Below are 26,393 nucleotides of genomic sequence, written 5' to 3'. Positions count from 1 at the left end.
CCCACAATGTTGCTGTTACTGTGCACAATGTTCTGGTTCTACTCACTTCACTCAGCATCAGTTCATGTTTTAAGTCTTTCCAGGTTTGCACCAACTCCTTTCTGCCTGAGATTAGGATTAACCATAGGTCTAAGATGGTTAAGTCATGGTTTTTCAAGCATGGTGATGGAGGAATCCGGGAAAGTCAATCCAGAAAACATTCTGACACTTGTCCAAATAGCATACAGAGTAGCTAAATTTTTAAAGAATAAAGTAGAGGTGGAGGGCAGAGTTGCTGGTAAGCAGATATATGCCTTGAATTTACTGCCCTGCTCTTTAGCATCTTCCTATTGGTACTATGGTTCAATATGATAAGAAAAATTTCCCTAGCCTCTTTTCTCTCCACACTGAAACCTGTAGTGGATAAAAATAACATAAGCCTTGGTTGAGGAATTGGTATGAGGACAGGTTTGGCCTGGTTTATTTTGATTCCAAACTTTGACTGGAGTCAAACACTAGAGCATTTACATGCCTCTTCTATATAGTTTAGCTATGTCTTATCATTCCTCCCTAAGCCTTCCAAGGAATTTGGGCCCACCCAGACTTGAACTCTGCAAGATCAACAAGAACAGACAAGAACATTGAAAATTAGAGCAGGTGTTTTCCCAGAAGGGGACTTAACTCTTGCCTGGGGATTCTTCAGAAAAATTAGAAGTGAGAGCAAAAGAAGATGTGTGTATGGGGGGAGGAAATTGGGAGATGGGGATTTTATAAGGAGGAGGTATGGAAAAAAGAGAGGAAGAAATGGAGAGAAGGGAAAAAGGCAGTGGAAAATGCAAGGGAATGCCACAAATTGAACTGAAAACAAAGTTACCGGAAATGAAAGGATTTATGAATTAATTATGAGCAGCAAGATACTCTATCCTATTTTACTCCTTTTGGTTCTCTCTCCTCCACCGGTTCTCCATTGTCTAACACATCTGCATAGTCGAGCTTTAATCAATAAATATTAGTGACTAGGAAATGGATCCCCCAAATCACACATTGAATAATAATACATGCTATGGAATTTAGAAATGCCTTCTTTTACATGTGTTAGTTTCTATCTATACTCAAAACAAATTAGTTAATCTCACAATGAAGGACATCTCTGAAAGAGTGAGAGATATTGCTGAGAAGCCTTTTCCAGGTCCAGGCTGCTATCACTTTTTTTTTTTTTTCCTTTGGCAAATTGGGGGTAAGTGACTTGCCCAGGGTCAGAAAGCTAGTGTTAAATGTCTGAGACCAGATTTGAACTCAGATCCTCCTGAATTCAGGGGTGGTACTGTATCTCCTGCACCAACTAGCTGCCCTGCTATCATTTCTAAAATCATTTTCCATCAGGTTTCATACCAAAGTGAGCATGGATAAATCTCATGGTAGATTGGAAGCAGACAAGGAAAATCTGCATTTGCTCTGTGTAAATCACTGAGCAGGCTATATCTCAGCTTCTAAGTCCCAGGATTTCTTAGCCAGTCCCTCCATTACATGAACATTTAAAGAAGATAAAGTTGGTGTTTCTGGACAGTATGCATTAGAGCAGGATGACTGACAGGGAGGGTACCTACAAGGTAGTGTGATACAGGAAAGAGCATTGGCCTTAAGAGTTCCAGGCCCTGGCCTTGAATTTTGCTTTGCTACTTGCTTCTCGTGTGACGTTAGACAAATCGCTCTCACTTGGCCTGTTTCCTCATCTATATAATAAGTCTTTTCTAGCCCCAATATTCTCTGACTCTTATAGTTATTTAGACATCTGGGGGGGGGCAGGAACTAACCAGAACCATTTGTTTGAGTGGGAAATTAGAGAGGGAAGGGATTTGAAACCTTAAGATTCCTTCTTTTTCTAAGACCAAATTAGACATTAGACTTCTTGGATTCTCTACCTGGGGTTATACAATTAATATGCTATAGGATTTAGAAATGCTTTTTACATGTTTTACTTTTTCATCTATCCCTATGAAAAATAGATAATTCTTTTTCACAGTGAAAGGCATCTTTGAGAGGCTGAGAGTTAAGGAGATAAGGAGAGCTGAAGCCTTTTCCCCGTCCAGGCTATCATCACTTCTTAAATCCTTTTTGATGGGAGTTCACAGCAATGTGATCATGAATAAATCACTTCTCTGGGCTCTAGGTCCCTTAAGTGTAAAATGAGAACCAGACAACCTTGGGTTTTCCTTATAGTTCTAAATTGCAAGATTCTCTGACTAGATCAGGAAAATTCAGCCTCCTGTAATTTTTGAATATTTTTGCACAACATAAGTAAAGGGGTTATGCAAAGATGGAATTTGTTGACTAGAGAAGTAACAAAGTCAGACGTGCTTTAGAAAAATCATTTTGGCAATTTCCTAAAGCATGGCAAAAGATTTGCATGAGGGAGACCAGTTAGGAGGCAATTCCAATAGCCCAGGCAAGAGGGAATGAGGACCTGAACTAGAGTAAGGATTATATGATTTGGAGAGAAGGGGGTGAATGCAGAACCTTTGGGGATTTAAAGACAAGTTTCATTGATAGATTAGATATATGGGAGAATGATTAGTTGAGTACCAAGGTTGTGAACCTGGGTGAGGGAAAGATGATGCCCTTGAACAGTAATAGGGAAATCCAAGAGTGAGTTTTAGTGGAATTATCGTGTAATGATAACTTCAATGTAGATCAAAACTCATCCAGACCTAATCCTCTGCCATTTGTGTTCATATTAAAATGAATAAGGGGGAAATGGGGCTCCTAGTCACTGGATTGCAAAGTCCACCTTGTCTCTGAGGGCCACCTACCACAGCCCTCAAGATGATGGGGGTGGAGGAATGTAGAGCTGGTTAGGCAGGGGTGTGTGTGAATTTTCCCAATAGCACCTGTGCAACTTTTGTTCTAAATGCTGGAACATCAGAGCAACTAGAAAAAAACCTCAGCAATGAATTAGTGCAGGAGTCCAATGTTTTTGTGTGAGGAACCCCATTCTAAGAATGTCGTATGCCCATATTCATAATGAAAAGAAATGCTGGATTTCAGTTAAAAAGGTGGGGAAAAACCGGCATATCCACCATGGTCCCCTTGTTAAGCATCTCTAAGTTCTTCACATTACCTTTTGATTGTATCCTGTGGCTGATTCCTTCAGTTGTTTACCAGGAGGCCAATAAAGTCAAGGTCAAATTTATGACTTCCCTGTAAGCCATTCAGCTTAATTATTTCAAGGCCCTACACTGCACTCTTCAGTCTGATTATCCCACAATGCATGATAGTGTCCACCGTCTGCCCATCCTGCGTCACATATTTGCAGCTCCTTTACAATCTTTGCTAGAAATGCCTTGCGGGTTCTAGTCCACTTCCTTGGTCTATTGAATTTCAAAGCATTACAAAACTCAATTCAAGTACCTCCTCTTTTAGGAAGCTTGCCCTAATTCCCCAATCTTACCACTGTAGCACCACAAGTAGCTCAGGGTTTACCTTTTGCTTCCCATGTATAGTGTCAATTCTATCTATTCTCCTGATAATATAAGCTCTGTGATCATAGGGACTGTGTTTGATCCTCCAGCACTCAGTAGTGCTCTGTACAGGTAGTATAAAGTAAATTGGATGGATATCTCTGACAATCCTGTAAATACTTAGCTAAAATCATCTTCACTCTAGCTCATTCATTAACCATGAATTGCATATCAAACTTTTAGCAAAAAATTTCTGGAAAGATCATTCTGCTTGTTCATTTTAAAATAACTTGCTTTTATTATTATTTAGAAATGCAGTTATATACATAGAACAATTAAAATTAAATTAAACTTTGTACAAATATTAAAATACTATCTTCACACCCTTTCAATGTACAGGATATATGTTTATAAAATAAAGCAAAAAAAGGATATCCTGCACATCAATTACATATCTATTGTCTTAAGTCCCACATTATAAATGAGTACCATTCTGCAAAGGATTCCATAGTGGTGCAATTTGGATAAGAACTGAAGAAATTCATGGAAGGCCACCAAGTCTGACAACTCAGTTCCCACACTGTCCCTCCCTGACTCCCTTCCTCTGCTTGGCAGAGGGCTCAGTGAGTCTTTTGGGCCTTTCATTTGAAAACTTCAAGTTTAAGCTGAAAATAAAACACACATTGTTTCCTAGTAAAGTCCAATCTATTCTTTCCTTCTTTTCATGGAAACTATCAGGTACAGTGCTCAACCAAAACTCTGTCTAAAGCTCTCCCCTCTCCCCACCAAAAAAAGTGATATTTGATTCTTTTCCAGCCAACAGGCAATGAAAAGAAGCCAAATGGTTCCTGTGGGAAAGGCAGTTTTGTCATCTCCAACCCACATCTGGAACCTAACTGTAGAGCCTGTATTTTTTCTTTCTTAAGCCAAGACATACTTATGGCATATTCCATTCTCTGTGCTCACATGCTTCCGTAAAAATGGAGGAAGCAGAGGTATGCAAGCAAAGAACTTGAAAGCTAAGCTAGGAGGCAGGAAAACTATACCTTTGTCTTGCTAGGTAGCTTCTCATTAGTAGGAAGGAGACAGGTAAATTCAAAGTATGAAAGCAGAAAAGGATATTAGTTTAGATTTTGTTTTTAAACAAGATTTATAGAATGTACAGTGAGATGCTATATCTAACAAAATCTACTTAGTAGGAAGTAGAATTAGAAGTTTTCCTGGGCAATGCTGGAATCCCAATTCAGAACTAGGGAGAACGGACAGCACAGAACCAAAGTGGTCAAGTTTACACCAGGTGCAATGGGAGGTTGGAAAAGTAAACTGCAGAGATGGCAAAATATTAAACTAAGGCATTGCAAAGAACAGGTATTACTTTAAAAGGAGTTTTCCCTGTATACTGGTTCTCTTTGAAGTAATTATGATGGTGCAAGTCAACAGGACATAAACTTGCACTGAGGCAGACAGAATATTTCTGTGCAAAAAAAAAAAAAAAAGGAAAATTCAAAAACTTAGTCCTTTGGTGCTGTTCATTATCTTCCTAAGACTTGAAAAGCTGACAAATGCTTTTTACTTATTTCACCTACAGTGTTTTGCCACATAGTTTGTCTCATTCCCATCCAAAGAGGGCTCCCTTAGGTACACTTTTTTCCTAGGGACCACCAACAATCAGTCTAGTTGCTCTATTCAATAAAGCATGTCTTTGTTTCTGAGCCAGGACCCACCTCAAAGCAGCTGTGAAACTCCCTGAATCCCTTTGCAGTTGTCAAAGTAAAGCCTATGAGTCCTGGAAACAGTACTAAGGAGGTAAATGCAGGGTGTTTTCCTGCTAAGGATTCATTAAAAGGTTGTTTTGGGGGAGGGAAGGAATTACTCTATTTGAAGCTGTTCTGGTTATTAGCAGCTAACATGTAACCCCAATTCCAGCAGTACAAAATGGGCTGTTTAACAAAAGTCATCTAATTTAATCCAATACAGAGTTCTCAACAACTCTGCCATTATTTTATATTCTGGTATCCAAAGCAGGTGGGGAGAAAGGACTCCTGGATTTATTTTCCTCCTCACTTTTTCCTCCTAACATGGCAGCATGTCTGGACAGGTAGTCAAATGCCTGGGTAGGTTAATGTGTCTGAGCAAGACCAGTGGAAAGGAGATCCAGAAATGGAAGCTTTTCTTTTTCCCTTTTTAAAGGGCCAGCAAAAAGTCCACATGCTCTGTGGTAAGCACAGGGTCCTGGATTGTGTTCTCTGAGGAGAAGATCACTCTAACAAAAAAACAAGATAAAAAACTTCTCTTTATTTCTGGTATCCTGAGCCAGAGGTACATGCAGATATTCAAACAAGCTGAAAGCTTGGCAAGAAGTCAGGATTGTTTCTCTCTCAACTGTTTTTATTTTTCATCATTTTAGGAAGACTGAGAGGAAGGATTTGGGCTCACTCTACTTGTGGCCAGACAGCAGTGATCATGAGGGACTCTCCCTCCCTTCTTCCTGGGAACCAGAAGCTGCCTGCAATTCTAGATAATAAAAGTGACTGTGGAGACAGGGGGTCACTTGATAACCATTCTACTTCATGGCAGGAAGCCTTCTCCTGGCTTTAATTTCATCTTTGAAGCAGCAGTGTCTGGTATGAGAGTCTTCTTACCTGGCCTCTCCCCAATTTTCCATCAATTCACATGGCTTTGGGTAAAAGTTATGTGGGTATGGTGGTAGGGGACAAAGGAGAAGAAAGTAAATGGGGCATATAACAGGCACTTCACTTACAAAATGCTTTGCAAACCTTAAAGCATCATATAAATGTCAGCTACTCAAGGAGGAGACAAAACTGCTTCTTGTTGCTGAAACAATGACAATGCAATAAAGTGCAGTGTATAAGGATGTGTAAGGTTGTTTAAGGGGAGAGGCAGCCACACTGCTGGTTGATAGAAGCTTCTCTTTCTAGTTGTTCTTTGTGGTTATTCCCATTGTCTAAGATAGCTAGAGGTAGTCCCTAAGGCTTTGCTGAGCAGGTTACATAATAGTTGGAAGTTATTACTATCATCCTGACAAGAAAGCTAGGGGAGAAAAATAAAAGATGGTTATCTTCCAAGTCTTCTGCCCCAGCGCTTCTAAAATATTCCCAAGCCTTGATACCTTTTATCCAATGTCTTTCTGAGGTCTCACAATGATCAAATGAAGAGTGTCATTAAATTGCTTTGTAAGCACAACATCAGGGAAGCTGTCTTTGGGAGGCTTTGTCATGCAATTTATAAACAGCCTAAATGCTTGGACTCTGGTCTTTCCTCTAGGAAACCAATGGCTCTGGAGAATGGTGTCTGTACCCCAAACACACATGGCTTTTCTAGAGTACCCTTCTCCCCCTCTCCCTCAACCTAATTGCCTCAGTAGCAGAATATTCACCTACAACAAGGCGTCTGGCTACTGGAATAAGGGTGGTAGCTCAGGCTCTTTCTTAGCCCTTCTTCCTGAGCTCCAAGGAAGACAAGAAAGTCATTTGTCTGCTGTGACAAAGGGGAAAGAGAGGAGGGTGGGGGAAGGAGAGGAAAGGGTCAAGTGGGAAAAGCAGCAGCACTAAGTAGCAGGGTGCTTCTTGGGGACAGTTACTAAGGCACGTGACTGTGTTGACAGGAATGCTCAGGACCCAGGGTTCAGGCTGCCTACAGCCACACCCAAGGCACTGTGAGTGGGAGAGGGGAGGGCACACGAGTTCCTCCAACTCCATAATATCACCACACACCCAGAAAGATGCAACTTGCCCAAAATGCTAGTTGCAAGCCTGGGAAAACAGCATGTGCAGGGGAGGGAATGATGATAGATACTAGATGGCTTCTGACTTTTCTTCCTCTTTCTACAGATGATGGAACACTGCCACAGGGGCCTGAGAAAAAGAAAACAAACCCAGGAGGCCATACATTGCTTTCCATTAGAATCTAGGGAATGGAGGAGAGATAAAAGTCATGGCTGAGAAAGCCAGGACCAGTAAGTGGGGTCTTGCATATTAAAAAGATAAGAGTTGCTGCATCCATGTATTCTCCCTCCCCTCTGAGCTCTTTCCCAGGTACCCCCCTAAAAATGTCAATTAAAGAGGGGTCAACATTGCTGGCCCCTGGACTGATCAACACAGAATTGCTGAAAACTGGCATGATTCTCAATAATCCCTCTATTAAATAGTTAAAGAAGTCACAAATATGTTATCCAAATATACAGCTACTCTTCATGAGGCAGCCACTGGGAGGTTAATACCCCTCTTCTTCATCTCCAATCTCCCCATAATAACTGCCCCTACCCAGCAGCCTTTCCTCACCAGCATGCTCTCAATCTCGAGCTTACTGCTGCCAACAGCAATGGAGGGGGCACTGACCCCATAGACCTTTTGCATCCTGTGCAGCAATAGCAGCAGCAATAGCGCAACCACTCAGGCCAGTGTTGAGCCAACGGCCTGGGGGCCGGGGGAAGGCACAAGAAGACAGCCGCGTTATGGCCTGTGGGGGCCAATGCTAAACAGCTGGCTGAGGGGAGGGCTGAAGAGGCCCAAGGAGGTTGTGAGGGAGAAAAGAAGGGCCCAATCTCAGCTCACTCAAATAAGTTTCAGACAGAGAGAGGCAGGAGAGGCCAAATATGGGACCAGCCCTGTTGGCTGCCCAACAAGGTTTCCTTTGGATGTTTGGCCAGGAGAGACCTTGGGCAGCTGCTCTAATCACCAGGGCAGAGGGGTGTAAGATGGGGGATGGAGGCTGCACAGAGTGCTCAGAACCCAAAGGAAAATGAGGAGGGGGCAGACAGGAATAACATAAGGGGGAAGGAGGCCACATGAAGACAGCAGCAGCAAACTTCATGCTTCTTTCAACAATGGAATATCTAAAAGAGATGCAAGAAAAAAATTGGTTAACACTCTTTGCTTCAATCCATTGTCAAGATTACAGAGTTCTCCATATATAGAGTCTTCTGTCTAAAAGTTTAAGTCACAAAAATAAAATACCCAGGAAGTCCTCTTACTTATACTTCTAGGGAACCAGAGAAGGTATGGAAAAGGACAGCTGAGGATAATCTCACATTTTCCCCATTGTCCACAAGACAAAGTCCAATGTCCAACATTCTACAGAATGTAGAATATAGTCCACCACCCTCTTCCCTAAACTCTCATGTTCTCTTGATATTGCCCTTCAGCTCTCCTTATTGCTCTGGGAACATGCCAATCTCCTTCCCAGGCCTAGAATTTCGTTCTTGCAGTTTCCTTCATCAAAAAGCCAGACTATCTCCCAAAATCCAGCTTCCAAGGCTGTATTTTCACAGTCCACATAGACTACTGAGCTGCTTCTTTCTTAGGACTCAGTACTTGGGGCACTTATTCATATACAACTTTAAAATAACTGTTTCCTCTGTTTTCACAACTATTGTGAGCTCAGGGAAAGAGGCCACATTTTATATTTCTTTTAGTTTTATGTGGCGCATAAAAAGTTTGTTGAATTAAATTCCTGAATGTCTTGGGCACAGACACAAGGGGAGATGAAATAGGGGTCAACCAGAACTACTTCAGTGCCCTATGCAGTAGAGTGACAATAAAACTATAGAAGTTGAAGATACATGCCATATTTCATAACCAGACAACTCTTGAGATGTAATTTATGCAATCTCACTTCAGAGAGTAGGTGTGAGAATCTGATTTCACTTAAGTTTTTCTGGGAAAAGCAATCCATGTCTTAAAAAAAAGCAACAAAAAAAAAATCCAAACAGTAGCTGCAACAAAAATAACTTAAGCCACTGCTACCTGCCTCTTTCCACATATGGAAGCTGTTCTATTTATAAAGAGAGTTTTGGAAATTCATGTTTAAAATACAGGGCAATTTTTAAAGGGCCTTTACTACCTTTCTATCCAATTAGGAGGGACTGGGTAGAACTGAACTGTACCCTTGCAATATTTCACAAATAACTTCACAATTCTTGACTCAGCATTTTTAAGTTTAGAGATGAGAAGCTCTCCCTTCCCAGCTATCTTTTTTTCTTTATGTCAAAATATAAAATGAAAATAAGTTGAATCTATGGCATTGGAGAAACTGAAGGAAAACAAGAAATCTTTTTGTTGATTCTACAGTGAAAGTCCTGAGCAGTCATTTGATCAGTTAGACCACTCACCATCTGTATATTCCTCAGAAGTGAGAGATAAAAGGCTTTGTATATCACTGTTTTCTGAGTCTGGGGCGTCTTTGTGTGCAGGATGGCTGTTTCCTGTGCCAGCCACCCAGGAGGAAGTGGTGGCCTGGTGCACCATCACAGTCTCTGAGCGCTGAGCATTTCGGACCTCACTTAGGCCAGAGTGTCCCGGGGTATCGTCCTCTGCCCCTGAGGAAGAGCAGATGTGGCCTCCTTGGTCTTGCTGCTGCACCTCCCTTGCACTGCTTGGATCAGCTCCTTCAGACAGTACAATTTGTATTCGGGAATTAGAAGGCAGCACAGAGTTCCCAGAGCTGCCATACACAGCTTCTTCATATGACGGTAAGGCCACCTGAACACCATCCACCATGATAGAGATCTGGTCGCCAGATACTCCTTGGTCACGCCTGCAATTCAGGGTGGAAAAGGGAGGAGGGAAAGCAACAATGGTTAGATTTGAGTACTTTACCATCTGTTCATTTATAAATTTAAAAGCTGCAAGAAAACTGTGCCATCTACTTGCCAAAGCCAGACAAGAGAGGGAGGGATGGGACGGAGTCTAGTAAATTGGGTGCGCTGGTCAGGGAGTCAAGAAACTTTAGCTCTTCCCATGATTATACCTCTGACATTTGGTGTCAGCTCTCAGTTCTCTCACTTTACCCATCAGTAAATATAATCCTTCCTGCCATCCTCCCTCATCACAAGGAAAGCTGTGAATATTGACATGGCATCTGTAAAATATTTAGCAATCTTTGAAAGAAAGGGAAATTGTTATAAAAGGGGGCACAGAAAGCACAGCACAATCTATGTAAGCATGAAATGTCATTCATTAAAAGATGGCTCATTAATCTGGAATTATGTCCAAAAAGCTATCAAACTGTGCATACCCTTTGACCCAGCAGCGCTACTACTGGGCTTATATCCCAAAGAAATACTAAAGAGCGGAAAGAGACATATATGTGCCAAAATGTTTGTGGCAGCTCTTTTTGTTGTAGCTAGAAACTGGAAGATGAATGGATGTCCATCAGTTGGAGAATGGTTGGGTAAATTATGGTATAGGAAGGTTATGGAATATTATTGCTCTGTAAGAAATGACCAGCAGGAAGAATACAGAGAGGCCTGGAGAGACTTAAATCAACTGATGCTGAGTGAAATGAGCAGAACCAGAAGATCACTGTACACTTCAACAACAATACTGTATGAGGATGTATTCTGATGGAAGTGGAAATCTTCAACATAAAGAAAAGCCAACTCACTTCCAGTTGATCAATGATGGACAGAGGTAGCTACACCCAGAGAAGAAACACTGGGAAGTGAATGTAAATTGTTAGCACTAATATCTGTCTGCCCAGGTTGCATGTACCTTCGGAATCTAATGCTTATTGTGCAACAAGAAAATGATATTCACACACATGTATTGTATCTAGGCTATATTGTAACACATGTAAAATGTATGGGATTGCCTGTCATCGGGGGGAGGGATAATTTGGAAAAATGAATACAAGGGATAATATTATAAAAAATATATATATAATAAAAAATTATTAATTAAAAAAAAAAGATGGCTCATTTCTTGCACTAGATTTTATGTTAACTACAGCAAAAGGGCACTAATTATGATTAACTGGGAGAAAGTTTGAATGTAGAACTGGTTTTATTTTCAAGTACATAGTTATTCATTTAGTCTAACAAAGTACTAGCTGGTCAATATAATTTGGATTATCTACTTTACTGGAGAGAGAGCCAACCTTGAAACCAGCATGTACTGAGTTTAAGTGCTCCCTCTGACCTATTGGCTGTGTGACTTTAAGAAGTTACTCAATTTTTCAGTGTTCTCACTAAGCAATCCTATGGGTTGAGGGGAAGGTATCAACTTATCCTGATGGTAGGAGTTCCCCTCCAGGGAATTTTCTATACCAAAGAAGTAACAGGTCCAGTCTCTAGCCCTTTTGTATGTTTAAATATTTGGAAATTGTTTCTGCTGTGATGATCAACTATGACATACTTGGCTCTTCTTAGCAATGCAATGATCTAACACAATTCCAATGGACTTTGGATAGTAAAAGTCATCCATAACCAGAGAGAGAACTATGCAAACTGAATGAGGATCAAAGCATATACTATCTTCACCTTTTTTTTCCCCCTTGTGATTTTTTGCCCTTTGCTCTGATTTTTCTTTTTCAACATGACTCACACGGAAATATGTTAAAAATGATTGTCTATGTATAATCTAGATCAGATTACTTCATGTCTTGGGGGGGGGGGAGGTAAGAGAGGAAAAGAAAAAAATTTGGAACTCAAAATTTTGCCAAATTGAATGTTGAAATCTATCTTTATATATAATTGAAAAAAATAAAGTATTTTTTAAATGGCACAATTCTAGGCAGTGAGGTGACAAAGTACACTGGCCCTGGAATCAGGGGGATCTAAATTCAAATCTAGACCCAGACACTTATTAGCTATGTTACCCTAGAAAATAGCTTAACCCTAATTGCCATGTCTCCCCACTCCCCCACACCAAAATGCAATTCTTCCTTAGAAGCTTGTTTTACACTTATTGATATGGTCAACAACTTTTTCTTTTAAACAACAGAAATTCAATCTCAAAAACAATCTCACCTAGATACATAAAGGTGAAATTTATTCTTATCTTGAAGCTCAATGAATGTTGACTTATTTTCTTATTTCATACCAGATGGTGAATTACTGACTGAGGAAAAGAATGAGAGGAGTTGAACTGAGTAAGTGAAAGAAGTGTGTGAAGGGACTTGTTTATTTTGCTTTAGACTGAGAAGCTTCTTAAACATCTTATCAGATCAGAAAAAGCTCTGTAGCCACAGGTAGATTCTGCCGTGAGAAATCACCATTAAATAAATGAGTGAGTTTCAGAATCCTCCTGGAGGGCAGAGACTTTCATTTTGTGCTTCTTGTTCCTGTCTCCTAGCATAGTCTGATTTGGGCAAAATTCCAAGGCAGCTTTGAGTCAGAGCTGACCAATGCCCCCTCAAGGGGAAACCCTGACAGTCTGAAATACTGGCACCTAAAACTATAGGAAGAGATGCACTGTGACAAAGACAGACAGGAAAAGCAGCTTCCCCTTCTATGCTTCTAACCCAGTGGAGCCTCAAAATCAATCAGACTTGAGCAGTCATTTTGAGTAAATATTGTCCTCTTGAACTTTTGGAAATGGAAAGGAAAAATAAGCTTGGGTGAGTTTAGGGCTTTTCTAAAGTTGCATTGGTGAATTCCAACTGTCAATTTTTTCTGAGACACCTACCAATCTCCCCATCCCCACCTTCTATCCCAGCCATGCAGCTCACCTGCTATGATGGAAGGACTTCAATTTTGGCTGCAGCAAAACAAAGAGCACAACTAGAAGAAGAATGAGTGCTACTGAACTTGCAGTGGAGGCCACTATTGACAAGGTGGGCACACCAATCGTTGTGTGAAGGTCTTTGTCTGCAGAAACAAGTACCCATTAGTAGCAGTACATACCCACAAAATCCAATCTATCAGCCCAAATATAAGATGTGTCACCAATAATAAATGTCAATCTCTGAGACAGATGTCAGCCTGTGCATGTTCCACCCCTCAAAATTCACTGCAAACTTTCTTCATCTTGATTCCTAAATATCCAATTATCCTTGCTTTTGACTCCCTATATACCTAAATACTCCGTATACTACTACTGTTAAGTCAGCAGATCTATTCAAATTACCTTCCTCTTTGATAGCAAAAGGAAATTTTAAAATGAATTTTGAACTTTTCCTATATAATAACAACAGTCTATGACAATTGAATTGGGAATGATCCAATGTTCCCTAGCTTCTGTAATAAACACTCACTTTTCTTTACTCCTCAGCATTTCCCCTAAGGTTTCATGGGTTAAACATGGTTTGGGATTAGAAATCCATACATGAAGCACAAAGAGGGATGTATGACACACATATTCCTACAGGCTTCATGTGATTTCCTGTTATGTGAAACACAAGGGGAGAGAGATCTCTCCAATTAAAAGTGCTATTCACATTAAAAAAAAAGTCAATTTCCACTGAAAGGATGGAGTAGGGAAAGAAGTAGAGAACAATAACCACTGTGTCCAGCAGATGAATCTCAAAGGTCACCAGCAGTTGGCTAAGAAAATAAAAGACTTTGAGAATCAAGAGTCTCTAGATCACGGAAATATTTTGGCAAATTATCAAGCATCTTGAAGGTCACACTTCAATTACATGCGGTGGCATGTGTACTAGTCACAGATGTTTTTCAGAAAAGTAGGGTTTACAATGAGAAGAAGGATAATAATATCCTAGGACTGGGATCTTAGATACAGATAGCCTATGTACAGATTATACTTAGGCCAATCCTTAGCATGCCAAGAGGAGCATTGGAATAAGTAAATATGATTTCCCACTTCAAAAAGAGAATTGGAGTTTGTCTGTCATATCTGGGCTGGGCTGACCTTGGCTGTGATGGCAGCTGATCTCCATAGCTGGGTTCCATTCCCCATCTTTACATGTCAAGTATTTGTAATCTCCTTTCAGCATGTAGCCTTCATCACATAGATACTCAATGACACTGCCTGCTGCCAAGGGATCTTTACAGGGGGTTGGGTGGCAGATGAAGCCACCATTTTCTGGTGCTGGTGGTCGAGGACACACTAAAAAGAAAAAAACCCAGAAGAAGCATATAAATAAAGAAATTATCTTAGAAAATTTCAGCTAAATAATACAGCAAGAAGACTAATATCCTGATCTCCAAGAAGTAGAAAACCTTAGGAACTAAGGCCTAAAATTTTGGTGACTGCTATAAGAATAAAGATGCCAAAGTTAAAAAGAGAGATAGCCTGATAACTGGAGAAGTTTAGCTACATTTTTACCTCTACTTTTCCCCATCTTGCATTAAGTTCATAAAATCAAGTAATGAAAGAACAACTATAATATATATCATTAAAACATATCTCACTACTACATTGATTTGGACATAATTACGTTATGCCAGATATAAGTTAATATAGAGGGAAGATATTAATTCTATTCTTCATCACCCATGTTATGAAGGAGTTTCATAGTCTAATCAAAATTCAAAAGGTCAAAACAGAGACCTAGATTTGTGCTTTAGAGGGTTTAAACTATTTTTAATTTTTGAAGTTCTGGTTTCTTTTACCTTTGAGCCAAGAGCTTAGTGGCTGCATTAACCTTTAAGATTGTTCAATGCTCCCTTACCTCAAAACAGACCTGTTAACTGTAGGTTCAGGTTTTAGTATAGTGTGGAAACCTGAGGCCAATGAAAGAAGCAACAAGACATACTGAACAACCAACTGGCAGTTGGAAAGGGAGGAAAGATATGAGAGAACTCTAACAACTTTCTAAAATAGATGAACAGACGCACAATTCATGGTGCAGACACTTTAATGCATGTCCTTTCAGAGAAGGGAAACAGTGAAAAAGAGAAAGAAGCCTCCTCCCCTATGTTTCCTGTTCCTTCTAATCCTCCCTCTTTCCCTGCCTCAGATGGCAGGATACCAGCTAGGAATTCATACACTCCTTTTTTGTAAGGCTTACAAATTTCTTCAAGACATTTTGTTTCTCAAGAGAATTATTTCCAGTACAAGTGAGCTTCTCCCCCTCAAGTTTTTATTTTCCTGAATATCACAGGTGTCATTTGTCTAAAAGATGGCATCTGTCACTTCATGATTTTATCATTCTCTCTTTGGGTAATCGATCTTTGTTGTGACTGTGATAGCTTCCCTTGTATAGAGGACCACACATATGCACACACATTCAGAGACACAGATGGCAGCATACAGTGGAAAAGTGAGGTTGCATTTGGAGCACAGACTGGTGTGAATGTTTGCTCTACTATTGAACAAGTTATTGAACCTCTTTAGACCTCAAATCACCTTCAACTAAACAACAAATGCAATAATTGTTACGTATTGTTATGTTATTGTCATCGTCAAAGAATTTATGATCTAGTTGTGGGGACAGTCATGATTACATAAAAAAATAGAAGGCGGCAAAATAGAAGAAGAAAATAAGAAGGCACATATGGTAACATCAAATGAATAATAGGTATATAAAGGTGCTATAGGCAAGGAAACTAAAATCTAAACTAGATGATCTCTAAGAATCTTCTAGCTCTTAATCCCATGATCCTAAAGGTCACCAGATAGTTCAGAAAAGGAAGAGGTCATCCTGGGCTTGTGTAAGCAGGGAAGTAAAGAGATAGCTTTTGAAAAATAGGTAGGAATTAGGAAGAAAGATTGGGTATATATACAGGGTCATTTCTATTGTTAAAGCCCTCATATTCTGAAAGGAAATAAGCCACAATTCAATTTACTCTTTGGTTTTCTTGAAGTTCTATCATCCAGGCTCCAGTTATTCCACAGAATATGAATACCTTGACAAAGAGCACTCTTAATTCAGTAAAGCAAAACCAGCATGACAAGATCATCAAGCTTAACAAGGTTAGAAAAAGGAAAACAAATTAGGCGACCTTAGACTTGGAATTCCAGAAGCTGTCACCAGTCCAAAGCAGGAAATATGGGCAATTTAAAAAGCCTTATTACTTTAGGACACACCAGGGGCAAAAGAAACAATCTATCATTGCTGCTGACTACCGATACTGAGTCAAGGCCTTGGAGTCCCAGTGGAATTCAATCATTTCTGATGGAGACTCTAAGCTATTATCTTCTAATGGCTGTTTGGAGTGGGTAAGGATAAGGGAACATCAAAAACCAACAGTAATGAATCAGCCCAAACTGTAGGTATAAGGAGTCACCATTTCCGGACTTTATCCATCAGACTGTGTACATGACAATGAACATGTCTGACTGTCATACTGCAAAAGTGAAAGGGAGTGAGGAAGGGGAAAAAAGATCCTGAAGACTGGGAGAAATGAATTTATCTCCCCTTTCTGATTTTCCATTATTGCCCTCAGTCATGTACAACTACTTGCATCTAGTTTAGGGGGAGGGATAAAATAAATGAATCAGATGACCATTCAAGGAATTGTTACTATGGCCTATAGTTACATAATTTGCCTGAGTTCACATGGCTTTTTCAATGACAGAGTGTAGGCTAAAATTCTGGACTGCTTTTGCATAAATCTATGTTTACATCTAGTCATACTAGTGACTTTATTTTTTATAGAGAATCCTAACTATTGTCATCATCTTGCAGCCACGGAAACTGAGGCAGAAAGACAAGTAAGAGATTCATCTAAGGCCACACAGTAAGTCTCTTAAGGCTGTATTTGAACTCAGTTCTTCCCGATTACATGTCCAATCTCAATCTACTTTACCATCTTCAATTCCTCATTTATAAAATGAAGAAGTTGGACTAAATGACTTCTGAGATACTTTATAGTTCTAAATTTATGATCCTAAGGTAATAGTGGTAAAAAATAACTACATTTACATAGTGCCTTTAAAAAAAAAACCTGCAGAACACAAAAGGAGAATTATATGAAACAGGGAATCTCCATTTCATACTATTGCAAAAGCAATAGAAAATAACCCATGTTATTCTCAAAACTACCCTGCTTATGTGTGCTTCTCTTTGAACTTCCTTTTGTTCATTTAAAAAATGTTTTAATAGCTCACTTAAAAAAAAAAAAAAAGATTTCTTAAAATAAAGTATCTAAGTTTAAAAAAAATGATAATTTTCATGGAGCTCAAGGATTCTTAAAATCTCTCCTTGACTTTCTTTCCATTTCAGTTATTTTTGGAAACAGATATTTTATTTTTTCTTCCATTTTTTCACTCTTTTAACTTTATTCTAATATTTCTTGCTCTGTCATTTGATTTCCATTTGGCCCATTCAGTTTTTATTACCTGAGTAGGTCTATTATTTGCTTCTCTAAGCTATTTTATTTTTTACAATTCTCCCCTCAAGAGCTTTTAGTTCATTTTTTAAAAAATCTATTGCTTCATTTCTTCTAGGCATTCAAGTAATTTTTGTGGAAAACCCACTTTTCCCCCTTTAAGTCTCTGTAGTTATTATGTAAGCATTCCCTCTTATTAGCTAGCTGGGTATCTCTGAATTCATTGTAAATTTCTTATACTAGTCTACATATTTTTGTTTTATTTCTCTTTATTTGTCCTGAATTGGGACATTGCATCAAATTTAGTTGTCACCATTTGCTGAGCTTTTTGGGTGGGATGTTTACCTTTTTAGCCTTAATGTGGATCACCTGGGTTGGTTCTCCACCTCAAAGTAGTAGTTTTACCCTGGATCTCTGAAATCTCAAAATGCTAGATCTTCAGGATCCTCTATGGCAGGGTCTTTATCCTGTATTCCATGAACTTGTTTTAAAAATATATTGATAACAATAGTTTTCAACATTTTTTTTAAAATTTGAGTTCCAAATTCCCCCCTTCTTTTATAAAATAAAAATTACTTGCTCCCCAAGATAGCAAGTAATCTGATATAGGTTGTACATGTATAATAATTTTCAATATATTTCTATATTATTCATAGTGAAAGAAAAATCAGAACACAAGGGAAAAACCATGAGAAAGAAATAACAACAAAGTAAAAATAGTATGCTTAGACCAGAATTCTCCATAGAAGTTTCCATAGTTCTTTTTCTGAATGCAGATGGCATTTTCCATCCCAAGTCTGTTGGAATTGTTTAATTGATCATCATAGTATCTCGTTAACAACATTGTTAACTCTGTACAATATTTTGCTGGTTCTGCTCACTCAATATCAGTTCATGTAAGTCTTTCCAGGCTTTTTTGAAATCAGCTTGCTCATTTTTTTTTATTTTCCTTTTCCATATGACTTATATATTCCATATTACATATATGCCTTTTTTTTTTTTTTTAAACTTAACAGCACTTTTTTCTCCATTATAAATAAAGGTTGTTTTCAACATTCATCACTGTAAGATTGTGAGTTCCAATTTTTTCCTTCTCTCATGATCTGTTTGGATCTCATGTCCCAGTAATGACACTGCTGGATCAAAGCATATGAAGCTTGATAGCCTTTTGGACATAGTTAAATTGCTCTCTAGCATGGCTGGATCAGTTCACAACTTTACCAACAATGCAATCCCTTACATTTATCTTTTTTTTTTTCCCCCCTGAGTCTGGGGTTAAGTGACTTGCCCAGGGTCACACAGCTAGGAAGTGTTAAGTGTTTGAGGTCACATTTGAACTCCGGTGCTCCTGAATTCAGAGCTGGTGCTTTATCCACTGAGCCACCTACCTGCTCCCCCTTACATTTATCATTACTGGGGCAGCTAGGTGGTGCAGTCGATAGAGCACCAGCCCTGAAGTCAGGAGGACCAGAGTTCAAATCTGGCCTCAGACACTTAACACTTCCTAGTTATGTGACCCTGGCAAGTCACTTAACCCCAAATGCCTCAGCAAAAGAAAAAAAACAAAACAAAACATTTATCATTACCTTTATTTCTTAGCCAATCTGATAGGTGTGAAGTGGCACCTCAGAGTTGTTTTAATTTGCATTTCTCCAATCAATAGTGATTTAGAATATTTTTTATATAACTACAAATGGCTTTAATTTCTTTATCTGAAAATTTTCTGTGTGTATCCTTTGACCATTTATCAATTGGGGAATGATTTGTTTTCTTATAAATTAGGGCCACTTCTCTATATAGTTTAGAAATGAGGCCTTCATTAGAACAGTGGCTGTGAAAATGGTTTCCCAGCTTTCTGCTTTGTCCCTAAGTCTTGGTTGCATTGGTTTTGTTTATGCAAAAATCTTTTAATTTAATGTAATCAAAATTATCCATTTTGCATTTCCTAATGTTCTCTTTCTTGTTTGGTCAAAAATTCTGCAAAGACCTAAGAGGTTTTGCTTCTAGTATTACCCTTTATATCTATGTCATGAACTTGTTTCGAACTTTATTTTGGTATATAATGTGATATGTTGGTCTATGCTTAGTTTCTACCATACTATTTTTAGTTTTGTCAACAATTTTTGTCAGATAGTGACTTCTTATCCCAAAAGCTGGAGTCTTTGGGTTTATCAGACAGCAGATTATTATAGTCTTTGACTTGTGTCTTATGTACCTAACCTGTTCTACCCTATTTCTTAGACAGTACCAAATGATTTTTAATACAGTTTTAGGTCTGGTATGGCTGGGCCACCTTCCTTTGTACCTTCCCCCCTCTTCCTCCAATTAAATCCCTTGATATTCTTGACTTTTTGTTCTTCCAGATGAATTGTATGATCATTATATTTTGATGTAATTGGTTTCCTTTAAAATTCTATGCATTATATTTTAATCATCAAAAAGATTGTTTCTCTGGAAACTGAGTGGATGTCCATCAGTTGAAGAATGGACAGTTATGGTATATGAATGTTATGGATTATTATTGTTCTACAAGAAATAATCAGAAGGATGATTTTATTTATTTTTTTCCTCACTACTCAAAATTTTTTCTTTATTATTTATTTGGTTGGTTTTAAAAAATGTAACCATGAAGCTTTTTATTTACAAAGCAATGCATGGGTAATTTTTCCAACACTGACCCCTGCATAATCTTTTGTTGCAAAATTTTCTCTCTTTCTCTCCACCTCTAGCTGGCAGATAATCCAATACATGTTAATTATGCTGAAATACATGTTAGATCCAATATATGTATACATATTTATACAATTATCTTGGTGTGCAAGAAAAATCAGATCAAGAAGGAAGAAAAAGAAAACACAATGCAAGCAAATAACAGAGAGAATGAGAATGATATGTTGCGTTCCCACGGTTCTCTCTCTGGGTGTTGCACAAGTGAAACTGATTTGAATCATCTCATTATTGAAGAGCCACTTCCATCAGAATTATCATTGTATAGTCTTGTTGTTGCCATGTATAATGATCTCCTGGTTCTGCTCATTTCACTCAGCATCAGTTCATGCCAGTCTCTCCAGGCTTCCCTAAAAACATCCTTCTGGTCGTTTCTTACAGAATAATAGTATTCCATAACATTCATATACCACAGTTTATTCAGCCATTCTCCAACTGATAGGCATCCACTCAGTTTTCAGTTTCTTGCCACTACAAAGAGAGCTGCCATAAACATTTTTGCACATACGGGTCCTTTTCCCTCCTTTAGGATCTCTCTGGGAATATAAGCCCAGTAATAACACTGCTGATTCAAGGGGTATGAAGTTTGATAATTTTTTGAGCATAGTTCCAAACTGCTCTCCAGAATGGTTGGATCCGTTCACAGTTCCACCAACAATATATCAGTGTCCCAGTTTTTCCCTTCCAACATTCATCATTATCTTTTCCTGTCATCTTAGCCAATCTGACAAGTGTTTAAATTTCTCTGATCAACAGTGATTTGGAGCACCTTTTCATGTGGCTATAAATAGTTTCAATTTCTTCATCTGAAAATTGTTCATATTCTTTGACCGTTTATCAATTGGAGAATGGATTGAACTATTATAAATTTGAGGCAATTCTCTATATAGTTTAGAAATGAGGCCTTTATCTGATGCCAGAAGGATGATTTCAGAGAGACTTACATGTACTGATGTTAAGAGAAATTAGCAGAACCAGAAAATCATTGTAAATGGCAACATCAATATTATACAATGATCAATTCTGATGAATGTAAATTTTTCCAATGAGACTACTGATGCCAGTTCCAATGATCTTGTGATGAAGAGAGTCATCTACATTCAGAGAGGGATTTGAATCACAACATAACATTCTCACTCCTTTTGTTGTTGTTCGCTTGCATTGTTTTCTTACTCATTTACTATTTTTTAAATCTGATTTTTCTTCTGCAGCAAGAGAATTATATAAATATGTTCATATATATTGGTTTTAACATATATTTTACTGGATTGCTTGCTATGTAGAGAAGGGGGTTTTACCAGGAAGGAGGAGAAAATCTGAAACTTACTAGTTGTGTGACACTGAGCAAATGACTTCTCTGTACCTAAGTTTTCTCCTTTATAAAATAATAATAGCAGCACATACTTCCTAGGTGATTGTGAGACTCAAATAAGGCTTTGCAAACCTTAAAGCACGGTATAAATGCTTAGCTATGCTTTGGTGTCCTTTCCACGGCAACATGTCTCCGAATAAACTTTTTCTAGCTTTTCTAGTTTATTATTCCAAATTATCTGGCTGAGCCCTGTATTCTTTCTTTCTCTTCCCCTTTCTCCTTTGCTTTCTTCCTTCATTCTCTCCCTCCATTCTTTCCATCCTCTTTCCCATTTTTATTTGGTACATTGGCTGGGAGTTCAAAGATGAGAAGAAGCATATTTGACCAAAGAAATGGGTTTCTCAGGCTTCTTCCCACCCCAAATTAGTAAAAGCTTTTATTCCTGTTACTCTGTTTCTCATTGAATCAGCTAATTTTTATTAAATGTGGAAATTCTGCTCTGAGGGTGTGTTAAGTTCTGTTTTGCTTTGGTCTAGTAAAGGAGAGTATATTTAATTACCTTCACTTAACCACTGTGGAAGAGTTTAAATGAATTTTTTGCATTTTCTGTTTTTAGGAGTATATATATATACATATATAAGATATATATATATATATCTTATTGACTAACTCATTCTTTTTCTGTGTCTCTTCAATTTGTTTTGTAGATACTTGACATCTACTTTAGGAGAGACTTTTTTTTAATGTCAACATGGCAAACTTGGCCCATGTGAGCTGGGAAAAAGAGAAGCCCTAAATAAACCACTCTCTATCTTTCCCCTTATGTTGTGATGGAATCAAGTTAAGAGTTTCCCATAAAAGAATTATTTTCTTAGGCTTTGTAAATACTATTTAAGAGAAATTAAAAGTAGAGATTAACTGGTGCTCCAAAGTGTGCATAGCTATTTTTTAAACCCCTGGAGATAATTAAACCCTATGGGTCAGTATTTATTCATATTTGCCTTAAATATAAAACTGACTCTTATGTGGAAAAGAGGGGGGAAAAAAGAGTAATCTTTCTTTGACTACCACAGAGACTTCTGAAGGAAAAAAAAAAGCCTAGAATTTTGAAATAGAGTTTTATTTGTTTGAATATGTGGAAGCTAGCAAACGTATTTATTTTCAATTTTTCCTATTAAATTATGTAAGATGGGACCATTTAAATTAAATTAAATTGGGAGTCAGCTTTGTTTTCAAAGATCAATTTTTAAGTTTTTAAACTCTCGTAATTTAATCTATTCTCTTGACTTTAAAGGAGCTACCAGAATTAAAGATAAGACAGTGACAGAAAAGTATAAAGAAAAGACCTCGAATGGATACTGCATACGGAATTCATAAGATTTTAGAAACTAGTTCAGAATCTGTTTAAGAGACTTAAGAGAGCCAAGTTTAAAGTTAGACTCTTCCTTGGGAAAATTTATGTCCATGTTAACTATGTAGCTTCAATTATTTCTATTTCTTTTCTTTTTTCTGTCATCTTTAAAACCAGGCAAGGATTCCTTTTTCTTCAGTTTACATTTTTATTGTGTTTGCAAGCACAAGAGTTGGAGAAAAAATGGGTCCTGTATTTTCTCACTTTTACACAGTGATTCCATTTTAGATCTAGCCTCCATTACTATATAAATTGAACAAGCCTTAGTGTTTGAGTTTCCCCCAAACCAGTCAGTTCTGCAAAGGTAGGTATAGGAAAAGAGAAGTTTCTCTAGATACCCATAGAACAAGATGTTTTGCCATATATATAAAGCTAACTTTGGAGAAAACAAGTCACTTTGTTCTGTTTTTAAGGACAGTTATAGAGAGTAATCAAAAGGGGAAAAATTATTTCTCTTACGGCATAAAAGTTCTGCCACATATCTTATTTGAAATGAGGAACTTTTCCATAGTTTCCTTCCCAAAGGTATGACTATGATGAGTGAAAGGGACTTTGGGAGTAGATTCAGTCTATTTAGCTCAGCAGAAGGGGGAGAACTTTTAAAAACTCTTGTTCTTGTGTTCTCCCCCTTGTGTTCTCTTTAGTGTGTTTTTACCATGACAAAAATAAAAATCAGATACTACAAAGGGCAAGCAATTCTTAAAGAGGAAGTGAACCAGCATAAAAGTGGTTGTCAAGAGTCAGATTATGGATTCTGTATCAAATGGTGGGGAGGAAAAAAGGCGAGTTTCTGATAGTGGGTCTTAATTTCAGAAATGTCTTTTAGGACACAGAAAAATGGTACATCCATATGTTCATGTTCTCTCTTCTCCCACATTCCAACAAGGAAAAAGTGTGTATTGTAAGTTCTGATTTTGGCCCCAATCCTGCCACTAGATGGCTGTGTGATCTTAGACTGGATATTTGATCTGAGCTGTCGTTCACTTGTCTATAAAATGAGGGAGCTTGGATGAATGATCTATAAAATCCCTAATGGGTCTAGAATCCTATGCATATGATTAGATAGATGGTGTTTCTATTGATTTTAGTACTATCTCTTAAAGTGTGTTGTCTCACCTTTATTTTTTTCTGAGAGAAATGATACATGATATAAAGAAACATTTATGTCAATACAATTATCCTCATTTCTGTAGATCCCTGAAGACTGGCTTTAGATTAGAGAAGAGAGGAAGGCGCATAGGGCTCTCCATGCATTCACAGGGCTGTGTTTAAATTTTACTTTCTTAAGGGATAACATAGACATTTCTTTTTTTTCCTCCTCTTCTTTTTGCTGGCCAAGCAAATATCAGAGAATCTTATAGAATCACTTCTAACTCTTTATATAATTCAGACCCACTAAATCGGAGAATCCTGCCTAATATTTCATTTTAGGTAGATAAAGCAGCTAAATTTGAAATATAACTGAATATAATAGAAGGAAAAAAATTTCTCATGCCATTTGTAACCTCTTTCTCATATGAAATAAATCTTCCCAGCAGTCAGACAGGAAGCTCATTGTCCAGCCTTAGATTTCTATTTTCTCACGAAAACTTCCCAGATGATGGGGGCAGGGAAGAGAATCAGCCTGTCAATTCCTTTAGCTGGGGCATGGTGTCAGTGCACAAGATGGACAAAGGGGAAGGAGAAACTATTCTGAGGTCTTATAGCCTTATTTGAACACTTAAATTCCTCTTTAATCTTTTATTGGCTAGACACTGGCTTTCTGGTTTCAGAACTCCTTGGTGGGATGGATAACCAAGAACTCTTCCTCTTCTGCCAACTTTATTCTTATGTCTCCAACTTCTACTCAAAAGAACTATAAGAAAAGTCACTAGATAAAGCCCAAATAAATGTGAGTTGTGACTGTAGGAAGATCTGAATTGTATGGCCATGAGCATTTAAATCTTCTTAGGCCTCAATTTCTTGATCTGGGAACTAAATTAATTGCATATCCTATTAAATTCTTTTCAGGTTTAGATCCTTTAATGTTAAGTTATTCTTTTTAAGTGATTATGCATCCCTTTTAGGAGAAAAGGACTATCATGTCAAGGAGATTTAGTCTTAAATATTTCATCTCTTTCACACCCTAATCCCATAAACACTTCCTAATATAAAAAGTCTTGTCACAAGGGGGAATATATATAGGCAGGACAATCAAATACTGTGCAGAGATACAAATATTCTGTGTCTCTTCTGTGACCTGTTTTCTCTTTTTATATCTGGTAAAACAGCTTGGAAGAACTTTAAGGTAAAAATAAAAGTTTAAAAAATTCCTATCAGTAGACTAAACATTCCCAATGAAAACAAAGAATTTAGATTTCACAAGCACCAAAACCACTAAAAGAAGCAAACTGGCTAAACTAAAACTGGTTCACTGACAAAACAATGCTGAATCTCTGATTTGTGAAGATTTAAATCTGAATATCAAAATGTCTTCTACCCAATGATAAATTATTTTGCATAATAAATTATTGTACATCAGGAAGTCAATATAATTTATTATATTAATATATGTAATATATATGTTTAATATATAATTTATGATATTATGACTTGAATATGTGAAAGATTCTGTCAATGTGGAAAACTCAAGGTGTCGGGAACTCCTTTCATCAATGCCCCAAAAGCCATAACTAGATAATTCTTAGGAAGGCAGCTTATTGAGGTATCTAAAAGTTAAGTGACTTGGTAAAAGCCAGCCAGTGTGAGAGCCAGCATCTGAAGCTAGATCTTCTTGATTCAAAGTTCAACATTTCTGATTAATATGCAAGATTGTCCTTGTTGGAAGACACAATTTTCAGGTAAAGTAATACTTAAACTCTAAGAACTCCAGGTTTTAAGAAATTTCCATGTAAGAATTACAGAGTGTTCCATTCAATATATTCAGACAATTTACTTTGCTCTATTTTCAAAGGCATTAGGACCCATAATGGGCCCATTCTACACAGAACAATAATCGCCCTCCCTCAGTCAGAATGACTCATTCACTACGGTAAAAATCTAAAAATCTATCCAAAGAGCACATAAGCTAAAAATTCTCCCTCTTGAAATAACTCTGTTATTGGGAAAAAGTTAAAAAGAGGAAGCAAAAAGAGATGCTTTGGTGAAGGGAAGTAGTGGTGGAGATGAGATTGGAAAAAGAATCATTTATTACAACCTCTTGCTTTCCATTCCCCTCAAATTTGTAAGAAGTCAGTCCCTTTGCTCCTTCCTAATAGCAGAATATTCTTGCTTTTGCTGGTTGATCAATAAGCCCCCATATAACCTGTCACCCTTTCAGCTTCTGACATTTTCACACTGGTGACTCAAAAAGCCTTAAGGGAACAGAATGCCATCTGGGGATATCTTTCCCCACCCCTCTGTCATTGTTGTGGTGGGGGTGGAGGTGGAAGAAAGGCAGAAGGAAAGAAGAGTCTCATCCATCCTCCATTTTCTAATTGTAAGCACTGCCCTGAACACAACTTCTCATCCTGCAGCAACTTGGATAACCCTATA

At 37.9% G+C, this 26,393-nt stretch overlaps 1 protein-coding gene across 2 annotated transcripts in view; it reads right to left on the bottom strand.

Annotated features, from left to right (window-relative positions):
* Positions 1-3,711: 3,711 nt before the first annotated feature.
* SUSD6 (sushi domain containing 6) overlaps positions 3,712-26,393 on the bottom strand; it is a 123,811-nt gene continuing 101,129 nt past the window's right edge. For both annotated transcript variants that reach the window (XM_074290491.1, XM_074290490.1), the window contains 4 exons: positions 14,045-14,242; positions 12,906-13,044; positions 9,568-9,992; positions 3,712-8,292 (listed from right to left, as the gene is read on the bottom strand). In XM_074290491.1, coding sequence (XP_074146592.1) covers positions 8,267-8,292; positions 9,568-9,992; positions 12,906-13,044; positions 14,045-14,242 — 788 coding nt within the window. In that variant the 3' untranslated portion in view covers positions 3,712-8,266. The remainder of the gene's footprint in view (positions 8,293-9,567; positions 9,993-12,905; positions 13,045-14,044; positions 14,243-26,393) is intronic.

This window comes from Sminthopsis crassicaudata, chromosome 2 (genome assembly GCF_048593235.1).
Source record: "Sminthopsis crassicaudata isolate SCR6 chromosome 2, ASM4859323v1, whole genome shotgun sequence".
NCBI classification, from domain to species: Eukaryota; Metazoa; Chordata; class Mammalia; order Dasyuromorphia; family Dasyuridae; genus Sminthopsis; species Sminthopsis crassicaudata.
The sequence above is the reverse complement of the archived record's forward strand: the minus strand, read 5'-3'. Positions and strand labels throughout refer to the sequence as shown.